At 39.1% G+C, this 26,624-nt stretch overlaps 1 protein-coding gene across 3 annotated transcripts in view; it reads right to left on the reverse strand.

Annotated features, from left to right (window-relative positions):
• The window catches only part of Cdkl1 (cyclin dependent kinase like 1), a 53,493-nt gene that overhangs the window by 20,069 nt on the left and 6,800 nt on the right, over positions 1 to 26,624 (reverse strand). For all 3 annotated transcript variants that reach the window (XM_076850269.2, XM_076850267.2, XM_076850268.2), the window contains exon 3: positions 8,913 to 9,034. In XM_076850269.2, the coding sequence (XP_076706384.1) occupies positions 8,913 to 9,034 (122 nt within the window). The remainder of the gene's footprint in view (positions 1 to 8,912; positions 9,035 to 26,624) is intronic.

Consider the following 26,624-nt stretch of genomic DNA (forward strand, 5'->3'; position numbering starts at 1 on the left):
CTGCAGAAAGTGCTCCAAAGGACTTCTGAATTAAGATGACAAATTAAGCAAGCCCACCAGATATCTTCCCCTCCCCAAACCTGATTAGAATACATTGATGACATTTTTCTAAAGACAAAAGCCAACAAGTCATTCAACTGCTTTCCAGAGTATAAGCGATAGCAACACATTTTGGAATCCAGAAAGCTGTTGAATGAATAAGTGACTTAACAGTAGAATCTGAAATATAAGCCAAGAGAGGAGAAAGTGGAGAACTAATCATTTACCCCCAAAGAATCCTCCATAGGTTAAGTACCAGCAGTCAAGATCTCTGTAGAGCTGAGAACTAAGGAGGAGTGTAGAATCTACTTAGAAAACAATAAAATCCTCTGATCCCCTCTGCTACTTTATGCTAAGAGAGAACACTCTTTCCCATGCCCAGTGGAAAGCTGGAGTTTTGTTTTCTGGAGGATATGGACTAGAGGACATTTGGCATAGCTGGGATCATGGACACAGTTCTGAAAATGAGATCAAAGGCTGAATGCTAAGATTCCCCAGCCCTCTCCTCTCATGGGATTGTGAGAAAGCTAGCAGTCACCTGCTCCCCAGTTATTCTCCAGGCAAAATACTAGAGAATCTTTTGCAGGGAAATTGTGGAGGGAAAATCTGAAGATTCTGACACTGGGATCATACCAGTAAATGGCCCAACTAGACAACTAACTCCACAGTGATGCTCAGAGCTTCCAATAGTCCCCTACTCATAAGCATACAACCAGAGATTATATAACACCCAAGGAAAACCTATAATAAGAAAGGTACAAACAAAACAAACAGAAGAAAGTATCTTGAACAAACTATGGAAGATAAAGAGAGCATTTAAAAAATCATTAATTCTCAGAGAAAGAAGAATAAAAGAAGCTGTGGCATCTATAAAATAAGAATAGGGTACCATAAGAAAAGAAGAACAAGCATGAGTCCAATGCCCAAATAATAGAGGTCTAGAAAAAGAAAATAGAGCAAACAAAGGAAAGAAAATCAATAACAAAGCAATTAATTTTTTTTCTCAGAAAGTGTCCACCAAGTACCAGAATAATGGATGAAAATCATGACTCACAATTTTCATAATCCAAAACAGTGAGAACAATGAGGATTCTCCAAGATTCTGGGGGAAAAAAAGAATGAAAGTAATAGAACTTTACAAAGGAATGGGAAAATAAAATTACTTCCTAATAGCACAGAAGATTGAAGGCATTAAAACAATGCCTTCAAAATGTTGAAGGAATATTTTCAACTAAAGCTCAAAAAACCCTATATGCGAAGGAAATATTAATCAAAGGACAGAATAAAGACTTTTTAAACATGCAAGGGCAAGGTCTTGACTTTTTTCTTTTTTTTCCTTGTACCTCTCATATGTTCTTTCTCTGGAAGCACACCACCAAAAAGAAGAAGTAAACTATAAAAGATTATGAGGAAGTGAGAAGTGAGAAAATTGGAGACCCAACACAAGAGGGAAGTAATGGGATCTCTGGCAGGATGGTGAAGGGAGATGACAAGGTAACTGCAGGAAAAAAACAGCCCAGAGTATAACAATGTGACTCAAGAGCCAGGCATGTCGAAAGTTGTCACCATTGTGCCCTCTGATTTAAACCATCTTAAATAAATATGAAAATACGTAATAAACAAGCTTAAAAAGCTTCAAAAAGTCTGGGTGACTGGCCACACCTTCCAGGCTAAGGCAGAGTTCTTAAAACTGTAGCCTATGCTGATGAGACTAAGGAATTCACTTCATTCTGAAGTGTTGGTTTCCATACTGGTGGTAAGTGGAAGCCATGGGGGGTTCTGGGGGCAGGACCAGCTCTGAGGGAAGAATAGTGATGAAGGAAGGAGTCCCACTCTCTCATTCTTTACTGCTTTTAAGACCCCAACTAGGTTGCTAGTTCAAACACCAATCTGAACTATATAATCACATATAAGCTCAAGCTTAACCTCTGAGGGAAGAAGGGCTTGAGCTTTTCTCCTAGGTCTGGTTCTCTTCCACCATGGGATTAGATGATGAACCCTACACAAGTCACATCTCCAGTTCCTCTTCTCAGCAAATAGTGCTCAGAAGGTATTGGCAATCCAGGCTGGGTTTATTACTAAAGGCAATGTCCTTGCTTCCCTTGATCCTATTTCTAAATCTGGGAAGCTGGCATCCTCAGGAGCACAAATTCATGAGACCAGGCTCAGTTGATGAGTTTAACAGACCCAACCTGGACTGCCAATACCTTCTGAGCACTACTTACAATGGGTAGTCAGGTGGTCTTCCTTGAGGTCTTCAGTTCAGTTGCCTTATTGAAAGCTACAGTTATCCCTTTGAAGCCCACTGGGCTATTGCCCAGCTCCACAGTCCTTCTTCTAGGCAAGGTAGAATGGAATCCAACTCCTACCAATGGGAAGATATGAAAGAGGGGCAAGCTCCCAAGTCCTCCACCAGTGTGACCTCACTTCACTCTGCTTGTACTAGGAATTTTATTTTACCCCCAGGAACATAAATGGGTCCTAACTGATCGACTCCAAGGAGGCATGAGGGTAGGAGGCGGTATCATTAGAAATATCTATAGTTAGATTTCTGTGTGATTGCACCATCTTTTTAGCCAATTAAGAGACAGATGTGCTTGATCAAAGTAATGAATCCAACCATGAAGAAATGTAGAGAGAGTTCCAAGAATGATAGCAAAGAGAAGTCCCAGGAAGAAAGCTGGACAGTAGGCCTTGAGTATACCAAGCCAGAGAGAAGGAGAATCGGACTTAAAGACAGGGTACTGCAAAGAAAACAAAGATGGAACTAATGGGTTACCTGATGCGATTATGCTATGCAAAGTTGTAATGAGAGACCATTAAAAGAGTGGGAGAGGGCTGGGGTTGTGGCTCAGTGGCAGAGTGTTTGCCTAGCACGTGTGAGGCACTGGGTTTGATCCTCAGAATCACATAAAAAATAAATAAAATAAATAAAAATATTGTGTCCATCTACAATGAAAAGTATTTTTTAAAAAAGAGTGGGAAGAAAAAAGGTTAAGCAAAAAAAGGTTAAGCAAATTTAAAAAGGCAAATATTAATTTGAGAAAAAAGTACAAAAGGAAGTCATAATGTAGCATAATGTTCAGTTAAAAGTAATATTTACATAGGTACAATAATAGGCATGATAATAGGGATAGTGAATATTAAACTAATAAAATGTTGATGTAACTTCTTGGAGGGATTAGAGTGGAGAAGCAGGAGTATAATGCCTTAAGAGACTAAATCTTCATCTACAGGTTCCTACAGATAATGTCTAAAAAAGGATATCTTAAGAAATAGTACACCAGGGCTGGGGTTGTGGCTCAGCGGTAGAGTGCTCATCTCGCATGCACGGGACCCTGGGTTCAAATCTTAGCAACACATAAAAAAATAAATAAATAAAAATAAACTGCTTTAAAAAAAAAGAAATAGTATGCCACTCTTTTTATATTAAGCTATATTGCTGAATTTCATTTGCTAATACTTTTGTTAAGGACTTTCCACCTACATTCATGAGTAATATTCATCTGTCATTTTCTTGTTTTGAAATGTCCTTATCTGGTTTTGGTGGAGAGCAGCCTCATAAAATTACTTGGGAAATATTCTTTCATCCTCTATTTCTTAAGAGTTTGGATAGGATGATTACGATTTCTTCCTTATATGTTGGATATAATTCACAATAAAATATTTTAATAACAGAGCTCAATTTAGCATGACTGTAAGGAAAAATATACATCAACCCACTTCATAGGCCATAAGACGAATTCATTCACTTTGGCAAAACCAATGACCTGGAAGTTCCATTTTGAGAACTTATAAAGGAAAAGCACAGAAAAGGGGAGAATCTGTAGGAAAATTTTATAGCAGAATCATTTATCATCAAACACTAAAGACAGCCTCAATCTTCAATAATGGAGGAATGGCTAGACATAATGTATGTTAATATCTGAAGTCAATAATAAAGCTAAAGATTGTATTTCAGCATATACAGAAATGCATATGAAAACATATTAATGAAAGAACTCATCACAGGACACGGAGAATGTGGTGCTGGCAGGTGGCTGCCTTTGCCATGGTGTCCAGGCTTGCAGATACTTCATTCTGTGAGCACATGGAGGCAGTATCCATTTCACAGTGGCAGGTGAACATTAAACAAATTAAGTAGCCTGATATATAAAATCATCAGCCAACTTATTCACTCATGTTCAAGTCCTGGGTACCAGCTAATGCTCTCCTTGTAGGCAATTCCATAAAGAAAGCCAAGTTCTAATCCTTGTGGTGAGCAAAGAACTGGGATGCAAGAAAACAGGTAACTTGACTGGTTCTGTCATTAAGCTGGGATAACAATCACACCTGTCTCCACATTAGGAGGGCCTATCACTACATACAACATCTTCAATCAATCAAATATGACAAACCCAGCAGTTATTCTCTTTTTACAGTTGCTTCGCATACCTCTGCCCAGATGAATTATGTGTTGATTTCTGCAATACTATTATTTTTATATACACATATAAATATATTTGTTTTTTTGTCCCTCGTTCCTAGCTCATTACTCCCTCCCCAAGGTGGATCATTAAAATCCATTCTCTTCCTCCACCTTTTCTATCATGGAGCTGGCCATAAAGAAATTCTCTGGCCTAACCCTGTCTGATAGGTCAAAGAACCTTCTCATATCAAGTGAGTCCTGTTCTCTAACTTGGAGGAAGGAATGCTGCACAAAGAGGTCAAGAAGAATCTAAATAGACAGGTCTGGCTGGGCTCTCCACCCAGTCTATTAGTGTTTGTGCCTATGCAATGAAGTCTCCATAAACACTCAAAAGGACAAAGTCTGGAGAGCTTCTGTATAGCTGAACACACGGAAGTTTCCGGGAGAGTGGTGCACCCCGAAAGGACATGGAACTCCATACCTTCTCTCACACTTTGCCCTAAATATCTCTGTGTCCTTTGTAATATCCTTTATAATAAGCCAGTAAATGTTAAGTAAGTCCCTCCCTGAGTTGTGTATGCTGCTTGAGCAAATTAATCGAGCCCAAGGGCAGAGTGGTGGGAACCCTGATTTATGGATAATCGTCAGAAGCACAGGTAAAACAACCTGGGGCTTGTGATTGACATCTAAAGTGTGTGTGTGTGTGTGTGTGTGTGTGTGTGTGTGTGTGTGTGGTGGGTGGGGCAACTTGGAGACTGAGCCCTTAACCTGTGGGATCTGCTGCTGTCTCAGAACTGACTTGAATTAGAGAACATCCAGCTGCTACCTGCTGCAGAATTGGTTGTTTGGTTGCTGGTGGGGAGAAGTCCCTACATCTTTGGAGGTCACAGAAGTCTGTGTTGATCGTGGTGTGATAGCAGAGGAAAACAGGTGCTCTGTTTTTCCTGATGATACAGTTTCACAAAATAAAAGTGTCGTGACCCTCATGTCCTGATAACAGGATTGAAATGAACAGAGAGAAACAAACAACTGCTGTATGAAAGTGAAGAGATCAAACTGATTTTAAACAAACAAACAAAAAGCTCACCTTTTCAGCAATCTAAGATGGGAGAGATGCTGAAGAAAGAACATGTATTTTGGGGCTGGTGTTGTAGCTCAGTGGTAGAGTGCTTGTCTACCATGTGTGAGGCCCCGGGTTTAATTCTCAGCACCACATATACACAAACAAGTAAATACATAAAAATAAAGGTTCACTGACAACTAAAAAATATCTTAAAAAAAAGAACATATATTTCTTCCCACACGTTCTCAATTACAGAAGACCTCCTTTGCACTGCTGTTCTTCTCACACTTGTGATGTTGCTAATCAATCAATCAATCAACCAACCTTCATCAAGACTTCATTTCTACAGAAGGCTACAACAAAGATGGGTGAAGGGTGAGGAACTGATCAAGCCCTTATGAGAACTGTATGTTATTAGGTATTTATCCTAAAGAAATATTCATAGAAGTGGTTATCCTATTTGTATCTGTTCACAAGCAGTTTCCTACCATGTATGTTTTAGCAATAGTTATGATTTTTTTTTTTTTTTGGTGCTAGGATCTCACACATGCTAAGCACAAGCATGTTCTTTTATGTTTTGTTTTGTTTTTGGTACCAAGGATTGAAATTAGAGCCACATCATTAACCACTGAGCCACATCCCCAAATCTTTTTATTTTATCTTTTTTTTTTTTTTTTTTTTTGAAACAGAATCTTGCTAAATTGCTTAGGGGCTCACTAAGTTGCTGAGGCTGGATTTGAACTTGTGATCCTCCTGGCTCAGCCTCCTGAACCACTGGGATTACAGGTATACACCACCATTCCCGGCACAAACATGTTCTTAATGGCTTCACTATGTTACCTTGTAAAGCTATATCAATTTTCTATCATCCTACATTTCAATTGTTTCCAACTTTTTCATTTAAAACACTACTTTAACAATAGATACTTTTGTAGCTAAATCTTTTGCACATATACATTACTGTCTTATGGTAAATTATTAAAGTAGAACTTCTGGGTTATGGTGCCATGTGACAGTTTCCTCTAGCAGTGTACTTATAATTTCCTTTAACAATATTAGGATCTAGAATTTTAAAGTCAAAGCAACTATTTTCAAATGCAAATCAAAACACTGTGATGATGATTATTCTTTGAAATCATTTCATAAGTATCAAATTTATTGGTTTGCTAATACAGTCAGGTCATTCCACAAGTATTGCATGTATAGAGTGTCAAGTACTCAGCTAGATATACAGGTAAGAAAGGCCCAACCAACTCTTGCCCTTGAGGATTTTATAAATTTTGGGCAAAAGAGCTCTATTATATAAATAACCCCAGATGCTAAGAACACTGAAGGACTGTTGACTCTCCTCGGTGTTCTGACACACATCATAAAGGAGTTGTGCTTGGGTTGCACCTGAAGCACAGAAGGAGTTTTCTAGGTGGCATAGAGAAGGCAGGGAACCCAGGCTGAGAAAATACCATGTCCTAAATCCGAGAGTGCAAATGGTTTAGTGAGGCAGGATTAGGTTTTATGGAGCTAACTAGTGAGAAATGGGATTAGTATTGAGACTTCATTACACCAGTAAGAACTGAGGAACTATTCAAGAATTTTATATAGGGATGGCTTGTCACTTTGTATTTTAGAAATTTATACTTTGAAAATACAGGAAGTGATCACAGGACATTCTTGAGGTGATGTAGTAAGCTAAGAACGACCCAGACTGGCAGCAGGCAGAGACAACAGCATCAGCTCCTTCTCTCTGTTGATATTATCTGACAGATCAAATGGGAAACTAAAGGATAATCTGCTTCCTGACCTCTAAAGTACTAGATCATCAATTCATAGCATTATGGAGCTGGGAGTCCCCTTAAATTTCACCCTAAACTCTTATTTTTTACAGATGAGGACAATGTAAGCAACTTGACAAAGGTAAATTTTGACTGTGAATGTACTTACAAAGTTTTATTTTATGATGTGAGATTTCTTACCTTGAAAATTAAAAGATTCCTATAAGTTTCAAAATCTTTGCTTGACATCATTTAGCATTTACTTCATAATAATAACAACTGAAAATTTGAGATTGCATTTAAACTAAATTGGAGAATTGACAAATATTCAGTATAATGGAAAGTGACTTAGTTTGAAACAAACAAACAAAAAATCCTCAAGCTTCCAAATAAATGGGTATGTCTGGTTTAAAATAAATCTTATTTTTCAAATTTGCTCATTTAATAGTGTTTCTCAAGTAAATTTTGTATTTGATAAACCATGGCACTTTCTCATTTGGAAACAAAGTGGCGACTAATCACAGTGTCTTTTGTTCCTTCCCTTTTTAAACCCACTTTCATATTAAAGCATCTTCTATTTCCTGAAACATATGTAACCTATTTTAGTTAGTTGGCTTTAAAAATACCTGCTTTCAAAACTCTAAGCACCCGTTTTTTTCTTCTGCTCAAACTATATGACACAAATACCCCCCAATTGCTTTCGATCCCTCAGTGTTCCAAGCCACTCAGCCTAACATGACTAAGCAAACTCCCTATAGTATCTCCCTAGTCCCAAATAGCCATGAAAACTATACTATAAATTTTATTGCAGTATCACTTACAAGCTGTCAAAAGAGCAAATATCAACACACAAAATGTTTTATCCTTTGAACACACAATTATTCTGTATCAATGACTTTCTTAAGGGAGCTGTCTGTCCTCTTGGCTGTCTCTGGCTGGGTAAATTAACATTCCTGAACATGAAAAGCCTGTATCATGGTCACTAACAAACCATGAGACACTTTAATCCCATTTGCCTGGAGATCATGGAAGACCTTTACAACCAGCAACCTCAGGGCAGAGCGTCCTTGGCCGAGGCTAGAAAGAACTGTTGGAAGAGCCTCAGCCTCCGGTCCCTGAAGTATGTATGTGCCCAGGGATTGGGGGACCATTCTGTGACTCTGACCTACAAGGTACTCTTCATATTCTCCCCAGCCAACGCTGAGCTCCCAGGAACAGAGCAAAAGAGAGGATGGAATATCCTTTTCCCTTACTGACCACTCTAAACTCTTCCCATTTCCACTGCAAGGCTACCTCCACCATGAGGCCTTCTTTGATTGACTCATTTTTTTTTTAATGGTACTGGGAATTGAATCCAGGGCCTCACACAGGCCGGGAAAACTCTACCTCTGAGGTACATTCCCAGCCCTTTCTATTTTTATTTTTTTAAATTTTGAGACAAGGTCTCAGTAAGTTGCTGAGACTGGTCTCGAACTTGCAATCATCCTGCCTCAGCATCCCAAGTCCCTGCAATTGCATGGGTGTGCCACTGTGCCCGACTTAACCTAGTCTTAACAGGAGTCATTGCTGCTTTTCCTTCACAGATTCTGGTGTGTTTGTGCTTTGTTTTTTTGGTAAGGGATAGATCACTCACCCTCTTTGGTATCTGTCCAACTCATGGAGAACTGTGTGGTCACAATACTCAAACACCAGGTGAAGCCTCCGCTTCCTCCTGAAGACCTCCAGGAGGTTGACGAGGTTGGGATGCTTGAGTTGCTGTAAACACAAAAAGCAAGGTGGCAAATCTGAGCTGCGAAATGCAGTTTCTCTAATTTTGATCCAACAACAACACCACCAACAAAAGCTGTTTGCCTTTAGGAGTTTCATTTCTTGGATTGAATAAGGCTATAATCAATATTATCTTACCTCTCTTTATGGGCTATTTTTATAGTAGCAGTGGATTACACAAAGGGGAATGAAGGGAAGGGAGGGAGGTTGGGAATAGGAAAGAGAGTAGAATGAACCTGACAGAACTGTCCTATGTTCCTATATGAATACATCACTAGTGAATCTCTACGTCATGTACAACCACAAGAATGGGATCTAATTAGAGTTAAGTTATACTTCATGTATGTATAGTATGTCAAAATATATTCTATTGTCATGTATATCTAAAAAGAGCAAATAAAAAAATTTTAAAAATGATTATAACCCAGAGAGTTTGTGAAAGCAAAGAGGTAAAAGAGGCTGAAAAACAAAAGAGAACAAAAAGGTACAGGAGATCTTTTTTTGGGGGGTAGTATATTTTTATTAATATCTATGATCAGCTTGTATATAAGTAATAACACTTCTTTTGTCTAGTTTCAACAATCTTTATGATTCTTCTATACCCAGAAGCCTATTAGACAGCTCACATAAATATCATATAGTATAAACATTTCTAAACCATTATCAACACATCTGAAACCTAATTTATTATCTTCCCTCCTTAGGAGGGTCACCACTACTCTAAAGTCTTTATTTATATGTAAATACTTTCAATAAAGACTATTTCAATAACTTGCCTGGGAATTGCAATCCTTCCCCAGCAGTTCTGACCACCCCTCTACCTTGCTTTGTATTTTGCCAAGTTCATCCTCCGTATCACTCGTCTATTCTGTTCATAGAGTATTGTCCTTCCCCCTTCCCTCAATGCTACAGTGTAAACTCCACTAGGACAGTAGGCGACATTCTAAGTTAACACAAACTCAGCCTTCAAGCCTTGTATCAAATGTCCTTCCAAAGGAGATCTTCCATGGTCTCCCCAGTGCCCAATAAATCTCAAAGCCACACTGAAGGGTGCCTTTCTCACAATTACTAAGGAATCACTAAGTAGTAATTAACACACAACCCTTACTTAGTAATCATTGTTCAGCTGATTGTCTAATGTTGCCAGGTGTCGAGACACCTGTAGATACAACAGATAACTACAGCAGACTATAAGAACCACAGTGTCAGGACCTGTGTTCTCTTTATTCAGATCATGCCACCGTACCTCCAGCCCTGCACCTGGGCACAACAGCCATTCCATGATGATTGGTGAATGTAAGAGTGAATCAGGATTCCTACGCTGATGAAACACTTTAAAACAGAAAGATGAAAGCCATTCAACGTGACTGCCTGCAAGTGTGTATCCAGAAAAGCAGGGCAGGAATGGATGTTGGCTTTGGCAAAAGATAAACTTCATACTTAGCTTTCTGGCACCTTTGTACAGAGTCCTATCAGAAATGTCACATCTCAGCACTGACCTCATTTTTCTGAAGAAGTAAGAGACTTGATCTAAGGAAGACAAAGCATTTCACAGCAAAATACACCAACCTTTTGGCAGGGATTCCCTTCTTGATTCACTGACTTAGTTAATCATCCTGAGTATCCATTTTATTTATTGTATTATTTAAACAGTTGGGACTTTGCTACTCCTTTTTCAAATATTCTTGGATTGTATCAACAAATAATTTTCCATAAGAATTGCACAATCAAGTATTGCTTTATCATATTAACTCTCCCAATATTAAAAAGTATGGTAAAATATATGTAACTTAAAATTTACTACCTTCACCATTTTTTAATGCACAGTTCAGTGATACTAAGCACACATTCATATTGTTGTGCAAACATCACCACCATCCACCTCCAGAACTTTCCATTTGCAAAACTGAAACTGCATATCCATTCAACAAAAACTTCCCACTCCCTTTTCCCCAGGCCACTTGTAGCCAACGTTCTACCTTCTGTCTCTATGATTTTGACTGCCCTTGGTATCTCATATAGGTGGAATGACACTATATTTGTCTTTTTATGATGGCTTATTTCACTTAACATGATGTCCTTAAGGCTCAACCATGTTATAGCACATGTGAGCCCTTCCTTTTTAAGGCTGAATACTATTCCATTGGAAATCATTTTCTTTTCCATTCATCTATCAATTGATGGATATTTGGATTGCTTCTACCTTTCAACTATTATAAATAATGCTGCTATGAATGTGGGCATACAACTGAGTCTCTGAGATTCTGCTTTCAATTTTTTTTTGTCATAAACAGGGCTGGATGACTGTTTTGTTTTGCAATTCAAAGTATAGTGAGAGGTCTTAATTACAGGCAAGCAGGTACTCCATAAGAGATAAAAGGTGAAAGGAGAAAAACTAAAGTTCTTGAACTGCATGCTGTAAGATGTTTATATAGGCCATGAGAAAGTTACTAAAAAGTTATTTTCTCTATAAAATCTCTCTGTACTTTCAAGATGAGAAATTTATGTTTTATCAAGTATATACTAGATACACTAAAGTCAATGACTTGGTCTATTTGTACTGGAACAAAATATCTTAGATTTGGGTAATTTATGAAGAATAGGAATTTGTTTCTTATAGTTCTGGAAACTGAGAAGTCCAAGATGCCTTGCAAAGGTGGCTTCTAAGATGGCACCTCGTTTCTGTGTCTTCACAGAGTAGAAGACAGAACAGCAAGAGAGCAATCCCTTTAATTCTGAGCCCATTTATTTTATTTTTAATTTTTTATGGTGATGAGAATTAAAACTATGGCCTTGCACATACTAAACACACCTTCTAACACTGAGCTACATATGCCCCCAGTCCCTGAGCCCTTTTTTAAGGTTGTGAATCCCAATAATAGGGCAATCAGGTCTATTAATACTAATACTAATACAAAAGCCATAGCTCTTAATACTGATGCATTGGAGTTAAGCTACAACATGAATTTTGGAGAGAACACCATTAGCTTCATTTGGATATTAGAAGAGAAGGTATCCCAAACTATAAAATTTATGTTATCGAATCTGGAAACTTTTAGCCTGAACAAACATTTTCTGGACATAATAGGAGAGAACTGACTTCTATCTTAAATCCACAAATGTCATTGGTTTAGATGTCTCAAACCAAAAGCAAATAACCAAATTAAAAGGGACTAAAAAGCTGCTTTATGATAGAATTAGCAGAAAGCAGATTTTTTTTTCAGACTGAAAAATATCATACTTAGGCTTCACTCTCATTTTCACCCTGTTTGCTCCTTTGATGATATTGAGGGCAAGACTGCAAATCTGAGAGTCTTTGAATTTTTGTTTTGTTTTGTTTTGTTTCATATCTAGTTCTCACTTTCATCTCTGGCCAAGTTTTTAAGCAAAAGTAGAAATTCATCAGTCTTACCCAAACACAACCTGACCTTCTCTGAATACTGGAACTAGTGCCTTCAATCTCCACATACAGATCTGCAGTGATCACTACTGGGCACAGCTGCCCAGGATAAGACCCAGAGGTCCTCTCCATTTGGCCTCTGTTTACCTCTCCAGCTTAATGCCTTAGAATTTCCTCCCAGACCCACAGAATTTCTCTCACTTCCTGCAAGGCTCATGTATCTTTTCATTTCAGGATTCATTTCCTCTCTCAGAAACACCCCGCACTTCCAGATGTCACTTTTTCTAACCAGTATCCTTGAACACAGCTGGTATTCACTAGAAGAGCTATCTATGACCTCAGGACCCATCAAGAGGTATCACTGTGGCATTATCCCAGTAGTAGCCATTGCTCTGGGTGGGACCAGGAACTATTGATTATATTCATCTTGCTATGCTACTACTATATACCTTTTGACAACTCAGATTCTAAAAATGTACAACATTCTGTTCAAATACCATGTGTTTCTTTTCAAAATTTGGCTAGTATAAATGAGGTGTGTATTTCTATTTTTGTTTTTATAGTACTGAGGATAGAAGCCAGGAATGCTCTACCACTAAGTTATGTCCCAACCCTTTTATTTTTTATTTTGAAAGAGGGTCTTGTTAAGTTGCACAGGCTGGCCTTGAGCTTACCATTCTCCTGCCTCAGGTTCCCTAGATGCTAGATTACAGGTTTGTGCCACCATTCCCAGCTATATAAATGAGGTTTTAATGAGCAATTTACTAGCAGGTTGACTTTAACTTTGAATAAGATGGTTAGCCTCTATAATTCTTAGTTTCACATGTGCAAAAGTAGGTTTTCAAGGGTTGTAGTGACAATTACACATAAGCCATGAATAACTATCTCAGGAACATGTTAGCCTCTTTATGAAGGTTAACTATTGGTATTGATTCCTTTGTTTAAATCCATTTTTATTTAGGACATTTTTCTGTACTCATCTTATTCAACAATTACTTATATATTTTTCAAAAATAATTATTTTCTATTAGTATATTTTAATTACACAGAATAATGAGTTTCATTGTGTCATATTCATACATGCATCATATATAATATATAATGATAAATAATATATAATGTTATATATGATAAATAATCATATATAACATTACATATTATTATATGATTACTGTAATATATTATATAAAAATTATACTATTATATAATACACAGTAATGTATAAAATATATTGATATATACCCTGTTTTATTTTTTATTTTGAGACAGGGTCTCATTAAGTTGCTTAGGGTCTCACTAAGTTGCTGAGGCTAGCTTTGAACTTGCAATCCTTTTTCCTCAGCCTCCTGAGTGTCTGGGATTACAGGTGTGCACCACTGCACCTGGTGCATAAAACATATTTTGATCAATGAACACAAGGCACTATGCCATCCCTGAGGATATAGAGACAAATAAAGCAAGTACTGCCCTTTCCCTTATGGAGCTTAGAACATAGGAGGGGAGATAGACATTGGGCTAGTAATTACAGAAATAATAAATGTTACAAAAATCAAGCTAAAGATCACCTGATTTTAGGATGAAGGGTGGTCCAGGGAAGATCTCTTTGAGGAACTGGCCATTAAGTTAATGGTTCATTAATGGGGAATGAACTAAAATTAGCTGAACACCATTTAGAGCCCCCAATACAATTTAAAGCTCTAAATAGGTACAGTCAAATTGCTTTCCAAAAGGATTATACATATTTACCCACTGCCAGGAGTATCTTTTTACCATACATACCCAGCTCTCAGGAGCATATAGACAATTTAAGGCTTGTAAAGCATACCGCAAAATGGCATCTTCTGAGAACTTGCAAGGCCTTCAGCAACACAGTGGGGCATCATATGATTCTTAAACAACTTGACTCTCCCATCTTCCTCCAGGAAAATAGCATTCATATCATTGCAAATAACCAATAACTTTGCTCCACCTTCTTTTAGAATAATTTTTTTAGAATAATTTTAACTTAGAAAGATGAGTTGCTTCAAGAAATTCAAAATATTAAATTACAAATGTTTAAAAAATTATTAGCTCTCTCTAGGTTGTCAGAATTCCAGGTCCTAAAACTTCTCCAGATCAACAAATATCTGATCTGCCCTCATGAAGCCAGTCACTGTCCTGGCTGTTTTCATAGATTGAACAAATATCTATATTCATCTACCTAGCATCAGGCACTATTCTGGGTAGGGGAGACACACACTGGCAAACAACTCAGAGGACTCAGGCATTAGACAAAGAAATGTCATGAATAAGCCCTCCATTTACAAGAGATCAGGCTGCATCAGAAAAACTGGCCTTGAGGAAATGACCTTGAGGAAAGTCTTGGGAGGGTGAGTAAAGTCCAACCAGACCAAGGAGGGCAGTAGCTCCAGACCGGAGCTGGCTCTGAGCCAGCAGAGAACTTAGGTCATTTAAGGAACTGAAATAGTGTGCCTTACAGGTGAAGCTCATGGACTGAGGCCAGCCAGTTCAGAAGGCAAGTCCTGTAGGTCCTAGTGGGCCATGCTAAAATTTTACACTTTATCGTAAATGCAGTGAGAAGTCACTAGAAGTATATGTATCAAGATATGATACAATATCACTTGGAGTTTGTTTTGTTTTGTGTTTTGGTTCCAAGGATTGAACCCAGGGATGTTTAAACACTGAGCCACATTCCTAATCCTTTATTTTTTATTTTGAAACAGGGTCTTATTAAGATGCTTAGGGGCTGGGGGTGTGGCTCCAGCGGTAGCGCGCTCGCCTGGCATGCGTGTGGCCCGGGTTCGATCCTCAGCACCACATACAAACAAAGATGTGTCCGCCAAAAACTGAAAAATAAATATTAAAATATTAAAAAAAAAAAAAAAGATGCTTAGGGCCTCACCTAAGTTGCTGAGACTAGCTTTGAACTTGTGATCCTCCAGCCTCAGCCTCCCATGTTGCTGGGATTACAGGCATGCACCACAGTGCCCAGCTCCAGTTGGGTTTTTAAGAGCATTTTATGATAGCAGGATACAGAATGGCTTGGAGGAAGAAAAAATAGACAAGCAAAGGTGGGTGCAGAGCCTATTGATAAATTAGCAATGACAGTGGTGTGGACCAGAGCAGAGGCTGGAGAGAGGGTGAAAAAAGTGCTGGTCTAAGATAAATTTTGTTATTAGAAAAGTCAGGATGTGGTGATGAATTGGAGATGAGGAATGAGGGAGGGAGAGATGTCAGGAATGACACATAGGGGGCTGGGGTTGTGGCTCAGTGGTAGAGTGCTTGTCTAGCATGTGTGAGGCACTGAGTTCGATTCTGGGTCCACCAACAACTAATAAAATATTAAAAGAATAATAGGTTCGTATAATGAGGGGGTGCTGATGCCATCATGGAAAGGAGGAGGAGGTTTGATGGGGAGAAAACTACTGTTTCTGGCCCTTTGAGTGAGCAAGGGTGCTAAATACCAAGTGGAGTCATCAGCTTGGCTGGAGATTGAGCTCAAGACATAAGTCAGGGAATCAGCATGTGCTTAACTGAAGCTGTTGATGGAGCAGGGATGAGATGGGAAAAGGTTCCAAGAACCTGAGCACCCAGCTGTGGGGTGGAGGAGGAGGATGCAGAGAAGGAGAAAGGGAAGAAGGTTCCCTAAGAGAAGACAGCAGGGCATGATGCCACAGCATCCCTTGGAAGAAGTGGTCAGTGGTGATGGACATAGCCAAAAGGTCAATGAGGAGAGGACTGAAAGGCACTCAGTCAGCTTCTCTGCCTGGGGTCCTTCTCTGACCTTGTTGGAAGTCGTGTCTAAGCAGTGGGGACATCAGGGGCCAGTCTGTGTAGATTCAGCAGCTCAAACCACCTTCCTCCTCCTCTCTCTCTCTCTGGACTCTGCCATCAGGGGAGGAGTTCAGAAGGACACCTCTGGTCCAAAAACCCTTTGCACTCCACACCCTGGAGCTTTCAACCACAGCTCCAACAATGTGAATGTTTGCATTCATGAGGATTTAGATGTTTCTACTTCAAAACTGGATGAACTTCTTCAGGGACACACAAAGGAATTAGATGAGAACCAAGTGACATGATGGATAATCTGTTCACAGGCTCACCTGACTTCGGCAGCATACATACACGTAATCTTAACAGGACAGACTAAATGACTGTATGCTACAAGGATGTCAGGGCTCCTTTAATTATAACTTTCCTATTTATGAGTGTGTGGAACCAAAGCCTCCGGCCTCATCTTATTTCTCAGCCTTCTGTTTTGTGCTGGCCCAGTCTTGAAGGTCTCAGTGAGCCCTACCAGACCATTAGCACAATGTGTCAGTTATGCTCAATCTAGAAGCACGGCCTGCTTTCCTGTACAAAGTTTCCCTGCTCGCTGCTGCTATTTTATCTTGGCTCCCCCTTTTATTTTCTCTGTGTGTTTTGAATACTGATGTTTCACATTATGCTGCTATGTGAGGCATTTTCTCTCACATGATTAAAAAAAATGCTTTGTTTGTTTGTTTACTTGTTTTGGTTGAATTCAACCTGAGCTCTACTTGGTTTCCCCTGCAGAGCTGAGAATGCCACATATCCTTCTTGGACCCCTTCTTCTCCTCTGCTGTCATCCCTATGTCTTCACTAGACATCTGTCTGTCATGATAAGCGTAGGACCTACATCCTCTAAGGTCAACCATTTGATCTCTCTAGTTGCGCCATCTTGAAGACTTCGTACTAGTTGTCCACTTCATGATCAAGAAATGTTACTTTAAAATCCTCATTACAAGGGTACTCGAGAGATCTAGCAACTCCAGGCCTACTGTCTTCAGGCATTAATAAGCCACGGCTGAGAGCAGCTGTCTCCATCAGAGAAGCCCATGGGCTCTAGTTCCCCACAGTCCCCAGGGCTCCTAACACTAACACCAAATGAGACATGACTCACATCATCATGTCTTAGAGTTAAAAGTGAAATATTGAGAGTACCCATGTTTCTACTGAAAGTGGAAAAATGTGCAAAGCAATACACATCTGCTTTTTTTCAAGATAAATAAGAACAAGTATATCTATTTGTGGAAGTCACACATTTTGACACTGACCACTGCATCTATGGTCTTTCCTGTCCCTTGGGTGTCAAGGAGGCTCTGGTCTGGGTTCTTTGTGAGGGGAGGGGGAATGTTTATCCTGTGTCTGTGCTTTGGGGAAAAGCAACAGACCATTTTCTCAATGGCAATTTCCTGTTTTGCTTTCAAAAGCATTCTTCTTCTCCCACAACTGTGGTAAATAACAAAAGGACAGAAATTGAAGTTTACAAAGTGGGAGCTGTTCCAGTAAAATATTTTTTTCACAAGGCTTTAAAACTTTTGAACTTGACTCTAAGTCTTAGTTACGTAGGGACTTTTGCAGTAATCCCTCAGGCACAAACCTCCACCCAGAGTGGAGAATGGTGGTGTTCTTCCCTCCTTTACAATGATTATAATAAAATAGCCCCATGTATTTCTCATGGACTTCTAGAGCAGTACAGTAAAACACTTGGAAGGGCCTGAGACCTCTTAAGCCTCTTTCATCGGTTTCTCTTCCTTTTCTGTTCTCCTGTCCCCTACTTCTGCTCTCTGGTCTCACTTCCCAGAACATACTACTAACAGACAGTCCCTTGGCTCAGTTTTTAGTTTCTGGAGTGTACACAGGCTGAGACAGTTGTTCTCAGAAGTGGACCCCCACTAGCAAGTCTACAAAATGGGAATTCTGGAACTGAATCAATCACGAGTAGACAGGAAATAGACGGATCCTGAGATCTGGGATAGTGATATTTGGAGAGATGAATCTGAAAACCTTAAACCTTCAAATTTTCCTGAACCCTCTGGGGTGAGAGAAGCAGCTTATGCCCATTGCCATAGGTGAACCACTACTTCTTACATGGAGACCTGAAAAGTCCTCATTTGAGGAGGAGGATGCTTGTCCTCCTGAGATTTGATTCCACTTCCTCCCAGGGCCCATAGACCTTTAACTGAAATGAGGTAGTAAACAAGAGCCTCAGGAAATAACTCTACTCAAAATTACAAGACCTGGCTCATATGTACCAGCAGAAATCTTGCAGGTGTTGGATCATAGACACAAAGGCTGGAGAGGGGGAAATTCACTGATAAAGAAGCACTGTCCTGTAACTTGGGACTTCATTCTTGATATGACTGTCTTTTTATGATGACAGTCTTAAATGTGTTGCTGGCATAGCTCTTGAAGGTTAGGCTTTCAGTAGGTAAAGTGGACATGCTGAAACTGCATTGGCAGAGTTTTGAGGAAGGGGCCTAGGAACTTCAGAAGTGGAAATGTAATAGTGGATGACCATGTAGGGCTATAGCAGCAAACACTTGATTATGTTTCCTTGGAGGGCCCAAAGGCTACTCTCTCCATGAAAGCAATAGGGAATAGGAAGAGGCACCAGCAACTGTGAGAAATTCCTTGGTGATTTTCCTCTGTGGGATGGGTAGACAGGCTGGAGATACTACCGTGAAACTAGGCTCACTGGTTCCAATGGGAATAATATGATTCCAGGGTGGCAGAGACCAGGTTCTGAGAGTGGCAAGGTACACATATGACCATAATGAGAAAGAAGGCCAGACTACCTTATTCCACAGAAATCTGTGCTGATGCACAAATAGGACCTTACTGTGAAGTTCTTATAAGTGATATAGAAGGGCAGGGGGCTAGTGTGTTACTTGACATGTATTTCCAAAAGAAATCCAGAGATGGCAAGTAGGAGGTTGATGTCAACTTCTTGAATGGCGCAGTTCTTCACCCAGTTTTGAGATCTAAGTTAGTTTATAACCAGCATCACCTTAAGGAAAGATCCTGCAATACCACAAGTATTCTTCAAGTGCTTTCCAAAGTGATCTGTGACCACTTACCAAAGTAAGCTGCAGGAGGGGATGTGGCTACAAGATCTGAGCTGACACTGATAACTGGGGACCCCAAAATGCTGTTGTGGCCGTCTGATAGAGTACTGTCTGAGACTGGACCTTATAGGTCTATAGATCCTCCCTTGAGATTATCTCCTCCACTTTCAAGTTCAAAATTGAGACACAGTCACTTAGCAGTTGGCAAACCCTCACATTGGTCCCATGAGTAAGAGTCAATATGACAGAAAGGTCCAAATAGAAGCCTCTGAAAATTCTCCCCCTCCTTCAATACAACCCTAGTCAAAACAGAAGCAAAACCATGTTCCAGGAGAAATTAATATCACCATTAGGACACAGAGGTGGTAGTCCCTATTACACCTTCACACAATTCACCTGGCAGACTACTATAAACTCAAGCAATTCATAGTTTAAGTTTCAGCAAGAAGTGGTATCTTTCAGTTGGGCCAGATGTGGTATCTTTCCTGGAATACATACACATAATTTCTGACATTCAACATGCAAATGTTGATCTAGTGAATGTGTTCTTTCCAAATCCAGTCATCAAATAGGATGGCAAAAGTCCATTTTTCTCATGGAATAGACTGGTTCACATTTACTCTCTTGCTCAAGGTTAACTTTCTTGCTGTCTGTATGGTCCACAGGAATGCTGATTTCTTGATATTCCACAGAATATCATCCTGCTCCATTATATTGATGACACCATGGTAACTGGAGCTTCTGGTAATTGATTTATGGTGAGCAGAAATGGCAAATGCTCTGATTATCCAATGAAGATGGATATGTGCTAGAGAGTGGGAAAAAATCCTCCAGGGAATGGTGTAGGGGTGATGTTCTAGGAACCTAATGGCCTGGGGCATACTGAGACAACCTCTTTTTTTTTAAATTTATTAACTTATTTATTTCTTCTAACTTGTTATACATGACAGAAGAATGTATTTCAATTCATACTATACATATGGAGCACAATTTTTCAGTTCTCTGCTTGTACACAAAAGGAGTCACATGAGATAACCTCTTTAAATTGGCAATTGTTGCACCTCGGATCCCCTACCATTAAAAAAGAGGGATTGCTCTTGGTGGATCTTTTCGGATTTTGGAGGCAATATAAATAGCCCTTAGGAATACTGATGTAATTTGTCAAGTGATTTAGAAGGCTGCTAACATTTCTTTAGAACCCAGAGTAAGAGGGAACTTTGCAGAAGGTCAAAGCTTCCCTACCACTCAGAACCCATAACTCAGTGTGTTAGGTCATACTGGAGGTGTCCAGCTCCTGGCATGCCACGGTGCCTTAGTAGAATGAGCACCTGATCATGAGGCAACAACACTGGCAGTCTCTTTACAAGGTAGATCCAGCCATGGCTGCTGCTGAGTACTCAACATACTAGTGGCAAAAACTCAAGAAGAGCTGGTCATGGTGGTGCAGGCTGATAATCTCAGAGACTTGGGAGGCTGAGGCAGGAGGATGGCAAGTTAAAGGCCAGCTTCAGCAACTTGGTGAGAGCCTGTCTCAACAAAAAATAACTGGGGTGATACATATACATAAAGGAATATTAGCCATAAAGAAAAATAAAATTATGGCATTTGCCGGTAAATGGATGCAACTGGAGGCTATTATGCTGTTATGGTTTGGATGTGAGTGAGACAATGCAAGAAGGTTCAGAGGAGAAATGATTTGGTTGTAAGAGTCATTAATTCCCTGATAGGGATTAACTGAGTTGTAACTGAAGTGGTAGGGTGTGGCTGGAGGAGGTGGGAATTGGAACGTGGTTTTGGGTATATATTTGTATCTGAAGAGTGGACTCTCTCTGCGTCCTGATCACCATGTAAGCCACTTCCCTCTGCCACATTCTTCTGCCATGTTGTTCCTTTCTCACCTTGAGCCCTGAAGAATGGAACTGGCTATCTATGGATTGAGACCTCTGAAACTGTGAGCCCTCTACAGCTGTGCTGGTCGGCTCCTTTAGTCACAGCAGTGGCCAAAAAAGCTGACTAAAACACATGCTAAGTGAAATCCAGAACAACCCAAGGCTGAAAGTTCTCTCTGATATGTGGATGCTGACTCACAATAGGCAGTAGGGAGGGAGGAGTGTAAGTTCACTGCAATGAACAGGGCGGTATGGGAGGAAGGGAGAAAGGATGGGAATGGGAAAGGCAGCAGAATGAATCAGACATCCACATCATGTACAACCACAAGAATGGGGAGTTATATTCCATATATGTATGATTTGTCAAAATACATTCTACTGTCATGTACAACTAAAAAAACAAATAATAAATAAATTCATTAATAATTCAATAATTAAAAAAAATAAAAGAAAAAGAACTGGGGATATAGCTCAGAAATAAAGTGACCCTGATCAACTCCCAGTACCGAGAGAGGGGGTGGTGGGAATAAGAAGAAGAAGAAGAAGAAGAGGAAGGGGGGGGGAGAGAAACCAACTCCCCTCCCCCAAAATCAACAACCTCAAACTGAGTCCCTGACATATACTCTTTTTTAATGAAACCGGCCGCAATGTGGATGAGATAGCAGTTTTTCTTTAATGGAATTGATACTAACTCTAGAGATGGGTTGTGCCTTTCCTGCTTGTACCACAATCCCAGGGTTTAGCAAGAGCTTTCTTTACCAGCATGGGGGTTCACACATCAGGACAAGGGACACGTTTCACAGCAAAGGAGGCATGATAATTAGCATATATCATGCTATGGTTCTACTTCATAGCTCACCAACTATGAGTAGCCAACCCAACCAAACGATGGAATTTGTATTCATTACCCTTCAGGGATATGCACATTGAGCCAGCAGTCACCACATGGTAACGTGTCACCAACAGCCAGTAGGTCTTAGAACCAGGAGTGAAAGTAGGATTGGAGTCTCTCATCACCACTACCAATGATCCACTTGTGGAAATTATCCCTAATATTCTTACAAATATGGCAGGTTTTTTGTGTACTTGATTGGCCACTGGAAAACCACAAATACGCAATTAATATCAATTAGATAAATCAATCTTAGGACTTCATAGTACATACAAATGATGAAATAGTATGCAGCTGTTGAAAAGGGAATAAGGCATATATTTATGCATTGACTTGCAAAAATGTTCAAGATGAACTACTAAGTATAAAAAGGAAATTACAGAAGAGTATATATTATATATAAAATATGATAGTATTTTTACCTGGTTTGAAAGGTAATATATGTCCCTAGACAAACAAAGAACTCTTCTAGAGTGAAACACAAGAGAAAGATTGTTGGAAGGGGGATGAGAATGGGGAGTAAAGGGCAAGGGAGACTTTTTTTTCACTTTACATTCTTCTGTACCTTCATGTTTCTGTTTAATTTTTTTTTTTTTTTTTTTTTTACCTAAGCATATACTGCTTTATCATACATATGGGTTAAAATTATTTCCTTAAGTCCTTTTGCTATGTTAAAAACCTAGTTAAATATTTTAAAGTTAATTCAGAGCCCTAGTTAGTAGATCCCTGTTGTGTGTGTGGGGGGGGGTCTATCTTTTTTAAAGAAATTTTATTTATTTTTTAGGTGTAGATGGACACAACACAATGCCTTTATTTTTACGTGGTGCTGAGTATCAAACTCAGGTCCCACCCATGCTAGGCAAGCGCTCTACCGCTGAGCCACAATCCCAGCCCAGGGGACTATTTTTAATAAGAAAAAAAACTCAATTTAGATTATTACTTCCATCTCCAGCCTAAAGGAAAATATTTCTCATTTTCCTTGGTGTTGCTGAGGAGTCCTTCTGTAACACTCTTGATAAAGGAAACTTCTTAACTCACAGTTCCTCCAAATGCCAAGAACCCCTAGGGAGTCACTGTGGCTAGCGTCTTTCTTGGGTGGATGGCTAGAGAAGGAAAAAGGTGACATAATGTGGACTGGAGGAGGACTGAAAAAGGGTGGAGAGCTCGGGCCTGAGGGCTGTCTTAGGTTGGCTGGTGATCACGGGGAGGGAACAGAATGTGCCAGGCTGCTCCTCTGGCCAGAGACCTCTTCTGGATTCCTCTCCAGCACAGGTTAGCAATGCACACAGTGGGATGCTTGACCTGTTTTATTGACTAATAGAGTAGGTGAAGTGTACTAGGAAAGAGGTAACAGTACAAATGTGATCACAATGACAGATAACACTGACGCAGCCAAAAATTAATGCAGTAACGTACTGATAGACATAAAGAAAATAATTTGTTTGGTTTTTATATGTGGCTGACAGCATCAGTTGGTTGAGAAACTCCTACCTTTCTTTCATTGTCCCAACAGAAAAGAGCGATGAAGTTCAAAGATTTTCAACCTGGCAATTTTATCCAACAGTGTTTTTACTCAAGGGCTTTTAATGTTAATAAGTAACAAAGAAGGTTAAAAATTAGCAAGAAAATATGCCCGTTGAAAGCAAATTTGTGGCCTAAAACATTAATCCTGCCAAATATAAGGGTGAATTAAACATTTTAAAAAGTTAAAGTGAAAGACACATGCCTGGCCCATTTGGAAAATTTTCCATTCTAGCTGGGTGCATGGTTAATGCTGTAATACCAGGTACTCTGGAGGCTGACGCAGGAGGAGTGCTGGCCTCAAACTTTTGATCCTTCTGCCTCAACTTCATGGGGAGTGGTGATTACAAGCATGCGCCATCATGCTCAACTGGTTTGAATGTTTTATAATAACTATATGTAATATTGGCTATCTGTCTAGAAATTTTATTTGTGAAAAATAGAAATAATTTAAGTGGCCAAAAAGCAATAATCATATATATTTATATGATATATGTATATATTTTTAAAAAAAAATCAAACTGAATTATAAAATCATTTATTCTGAAGTTTAGGTGATATGTATAGCACAGCAAGGTCACTATAGCTAGAAATAATTTATTATATATTTCTTTTTAAAAAATTTTTTTAGACATTGATGGACTTTTATTTTATTCATTTATTTGTATGTGGTGCTGAGGATCAAACTCAGTGTCTCACACATGCTGGACAAGTGCTCTACCACCGAGCACAACCCCAGTCCAATATATATTTCAAAATAGCTAAAAGAGGATTTTAAGTGTTCTCACCACAACAAAATGATAAAAGTTTGAGATCACAGATATGATACTTACCTTGACATGATCATTCAATAATATAAACATAAATATAGACAATTGTTGTTCATAAAAACTTCACAAAAATCACTTACTCTGACTCCTTCTGCCCTGTGCTATTTCATTTTCTAGAGTCTAAGGTGTGTGGCAGGACCCATGTAGAAGATCAGGACTCGGACATCTCCCTGCAAACTGGGGGTCTTGAAGGTAACAAGCCAGCTTGCTGATTTCTGCCTCTTTTGTTCTGGAAGTATTTACAAGGCAGCTTTATCACTTAGGAGTTCACTATATAGCAGGAATACAATCTTCCTAGATAAACACAACTGTGAGCTAAGCCTAAAATATCTTCCTATAAACAAACCAAAGTCTGTTACTATTTGCAGTTTGTACATTATCTTGTAAAAACAAAATTAAACAGGTCTCCACTTGTTGAACAAATAGAGAGAGATGATGATAAGGGACTGTTTGGTTTCTATCCTTGTGGGCAAGGAAATGTTCTGCTTTGTCTTCCATGCTGTTGACAACCAGTTTACATAAACTCCTGACATCGATCTATACCATCTATCAGTAATGCACATTAACGGCCAGATCGCTGCTAATCTGTAATGACAATATCTGCATAGAACAAGAACTGCATAATTCAAAGGCCCCAAACTGGCAGCCTGCAGGCCAAACAATATCTGCACATGTGTTTTATTGGGACTGAATGGTGTTTAAAACTTTTTAAAAAATTAAGTGTTAGTATTTTAAAATCAGGAGATATTATTATCCCTTAAAGGTCTCTGGGGAAATGGCTGATCACAGGGGTGGGGCAGGATGAACTTGGAATATTTTGTTGTGCTGCACAATAAAGAAGTGCTCAAAGAATGATGGACATCTGTCAGGATACTGGAGCAGGATCAAAGTAGCCCCACATGGACAAACACATGATATTATTCAAAAAGAATAATAATGATAAATGTTGAGTAAAAAGGAATTCATGAACCACAGTGATACTAAAAAGCATGTGTTTGTGGGGGTAAAGGAAAGTTCTTTACAACAACTAAGAAGTAGAAAGAATTATAGAAAAATAAGTGTTATAATAACTTATTATAATTGATTCAGGCAAAGATCATCAATAGATATTAAAACCACTAGGTGAAAGTTTTATATAGAAAGATAGACATTAACTAACAATATATATTAGTTTTTTTATTCTTTTTTTATATTTATTTTTTTAGTTGGACACAATATCTTCATTTCTTTATTTTTATGTGGTGCTGAGGATCGAACCCAGGGCCTTGCACATGCTAGGTGAGCACTCTACTGCTGAGCCACAACCCCAGCCCTATATTACTTTTTAAACATTTTTATGTTATACATATAGTTTTATAGCTATTATTGGAACAATAAGATAACGGAGCATAGACTATATTAGATGAAATTATTTGAGTTGATTGAGTATGGAAACCACAAAATGGTTATATAGAAGAATGTCTTTGTCCTAAGAGATTTATGCTAAATATTTAGGGAGATGATTCAGGAAAAAAAAAGTGTGTGTGTGTGTGTCTGTGTGTGTCTGTGTGTCTGTGTGTGTGTGTCTGTGAGAGAGAGAGAGAGAGAGAGAGAGAGAACGCCAGAGAAAGCCAGAGCCAGAGCAAGAAAAGGAAATGTAACGAAATTCTAATGGCTGATGAGTGAATCTAGTTAGGGCCACGCAGGTATTCATTGTATTATTCTTTCCACTTTTATCTATTTTGAGTTTTTTTTTCCAAAATAACAATTTTTGTAGAGAATAGCCCAGGAATTTTACATAAAATTTGAATTTTCTGGCCTTTAAAAAAGACTGCAAATCCAGCACCCTGTGCTTACAGCTCAGAGAGCTGAGCGGTGGCTAGTCACTTCAGAGGAGATGTCCCCCAGTCTCCTCCTGTCCGTCTGTTCTACATTTCACACACTATGGTACGAATGTGCTCCCCACAGATACTGCAATTTGTAATCTCCTATAACAGAAAATGCCCAACATGGCTAAGACTATTTACATAGACACATGCTACTAATCCATTTCAACTAGCCAAGTGAATGATTCAAAGAAAAGGGGCCCCTTTTAGGACTAATTTTTTTTTTTTCCTTTATTTTGCCAGGACTAAATTCTTAAGATACCACAGGATTTCCCATTAAAGTTTTTACTACCTTCGGAAATATTCCTTCCC

This window comes from Callospermophilus lateralis, chromosome 3 (assembly GCF_048772815.1).
Source record: "Callospermophilus lateralis isolate mCalLat2 chromosome 3, mCalLat2.hap1, whole genome shotgun sequence".
NCBI classification, from domain to species: Eukaryota; Metazoa; Chordata; class Mammalia; order Rodentia; family Sciuridae; genus Callospermophilus; species Callospermophilus lateralis.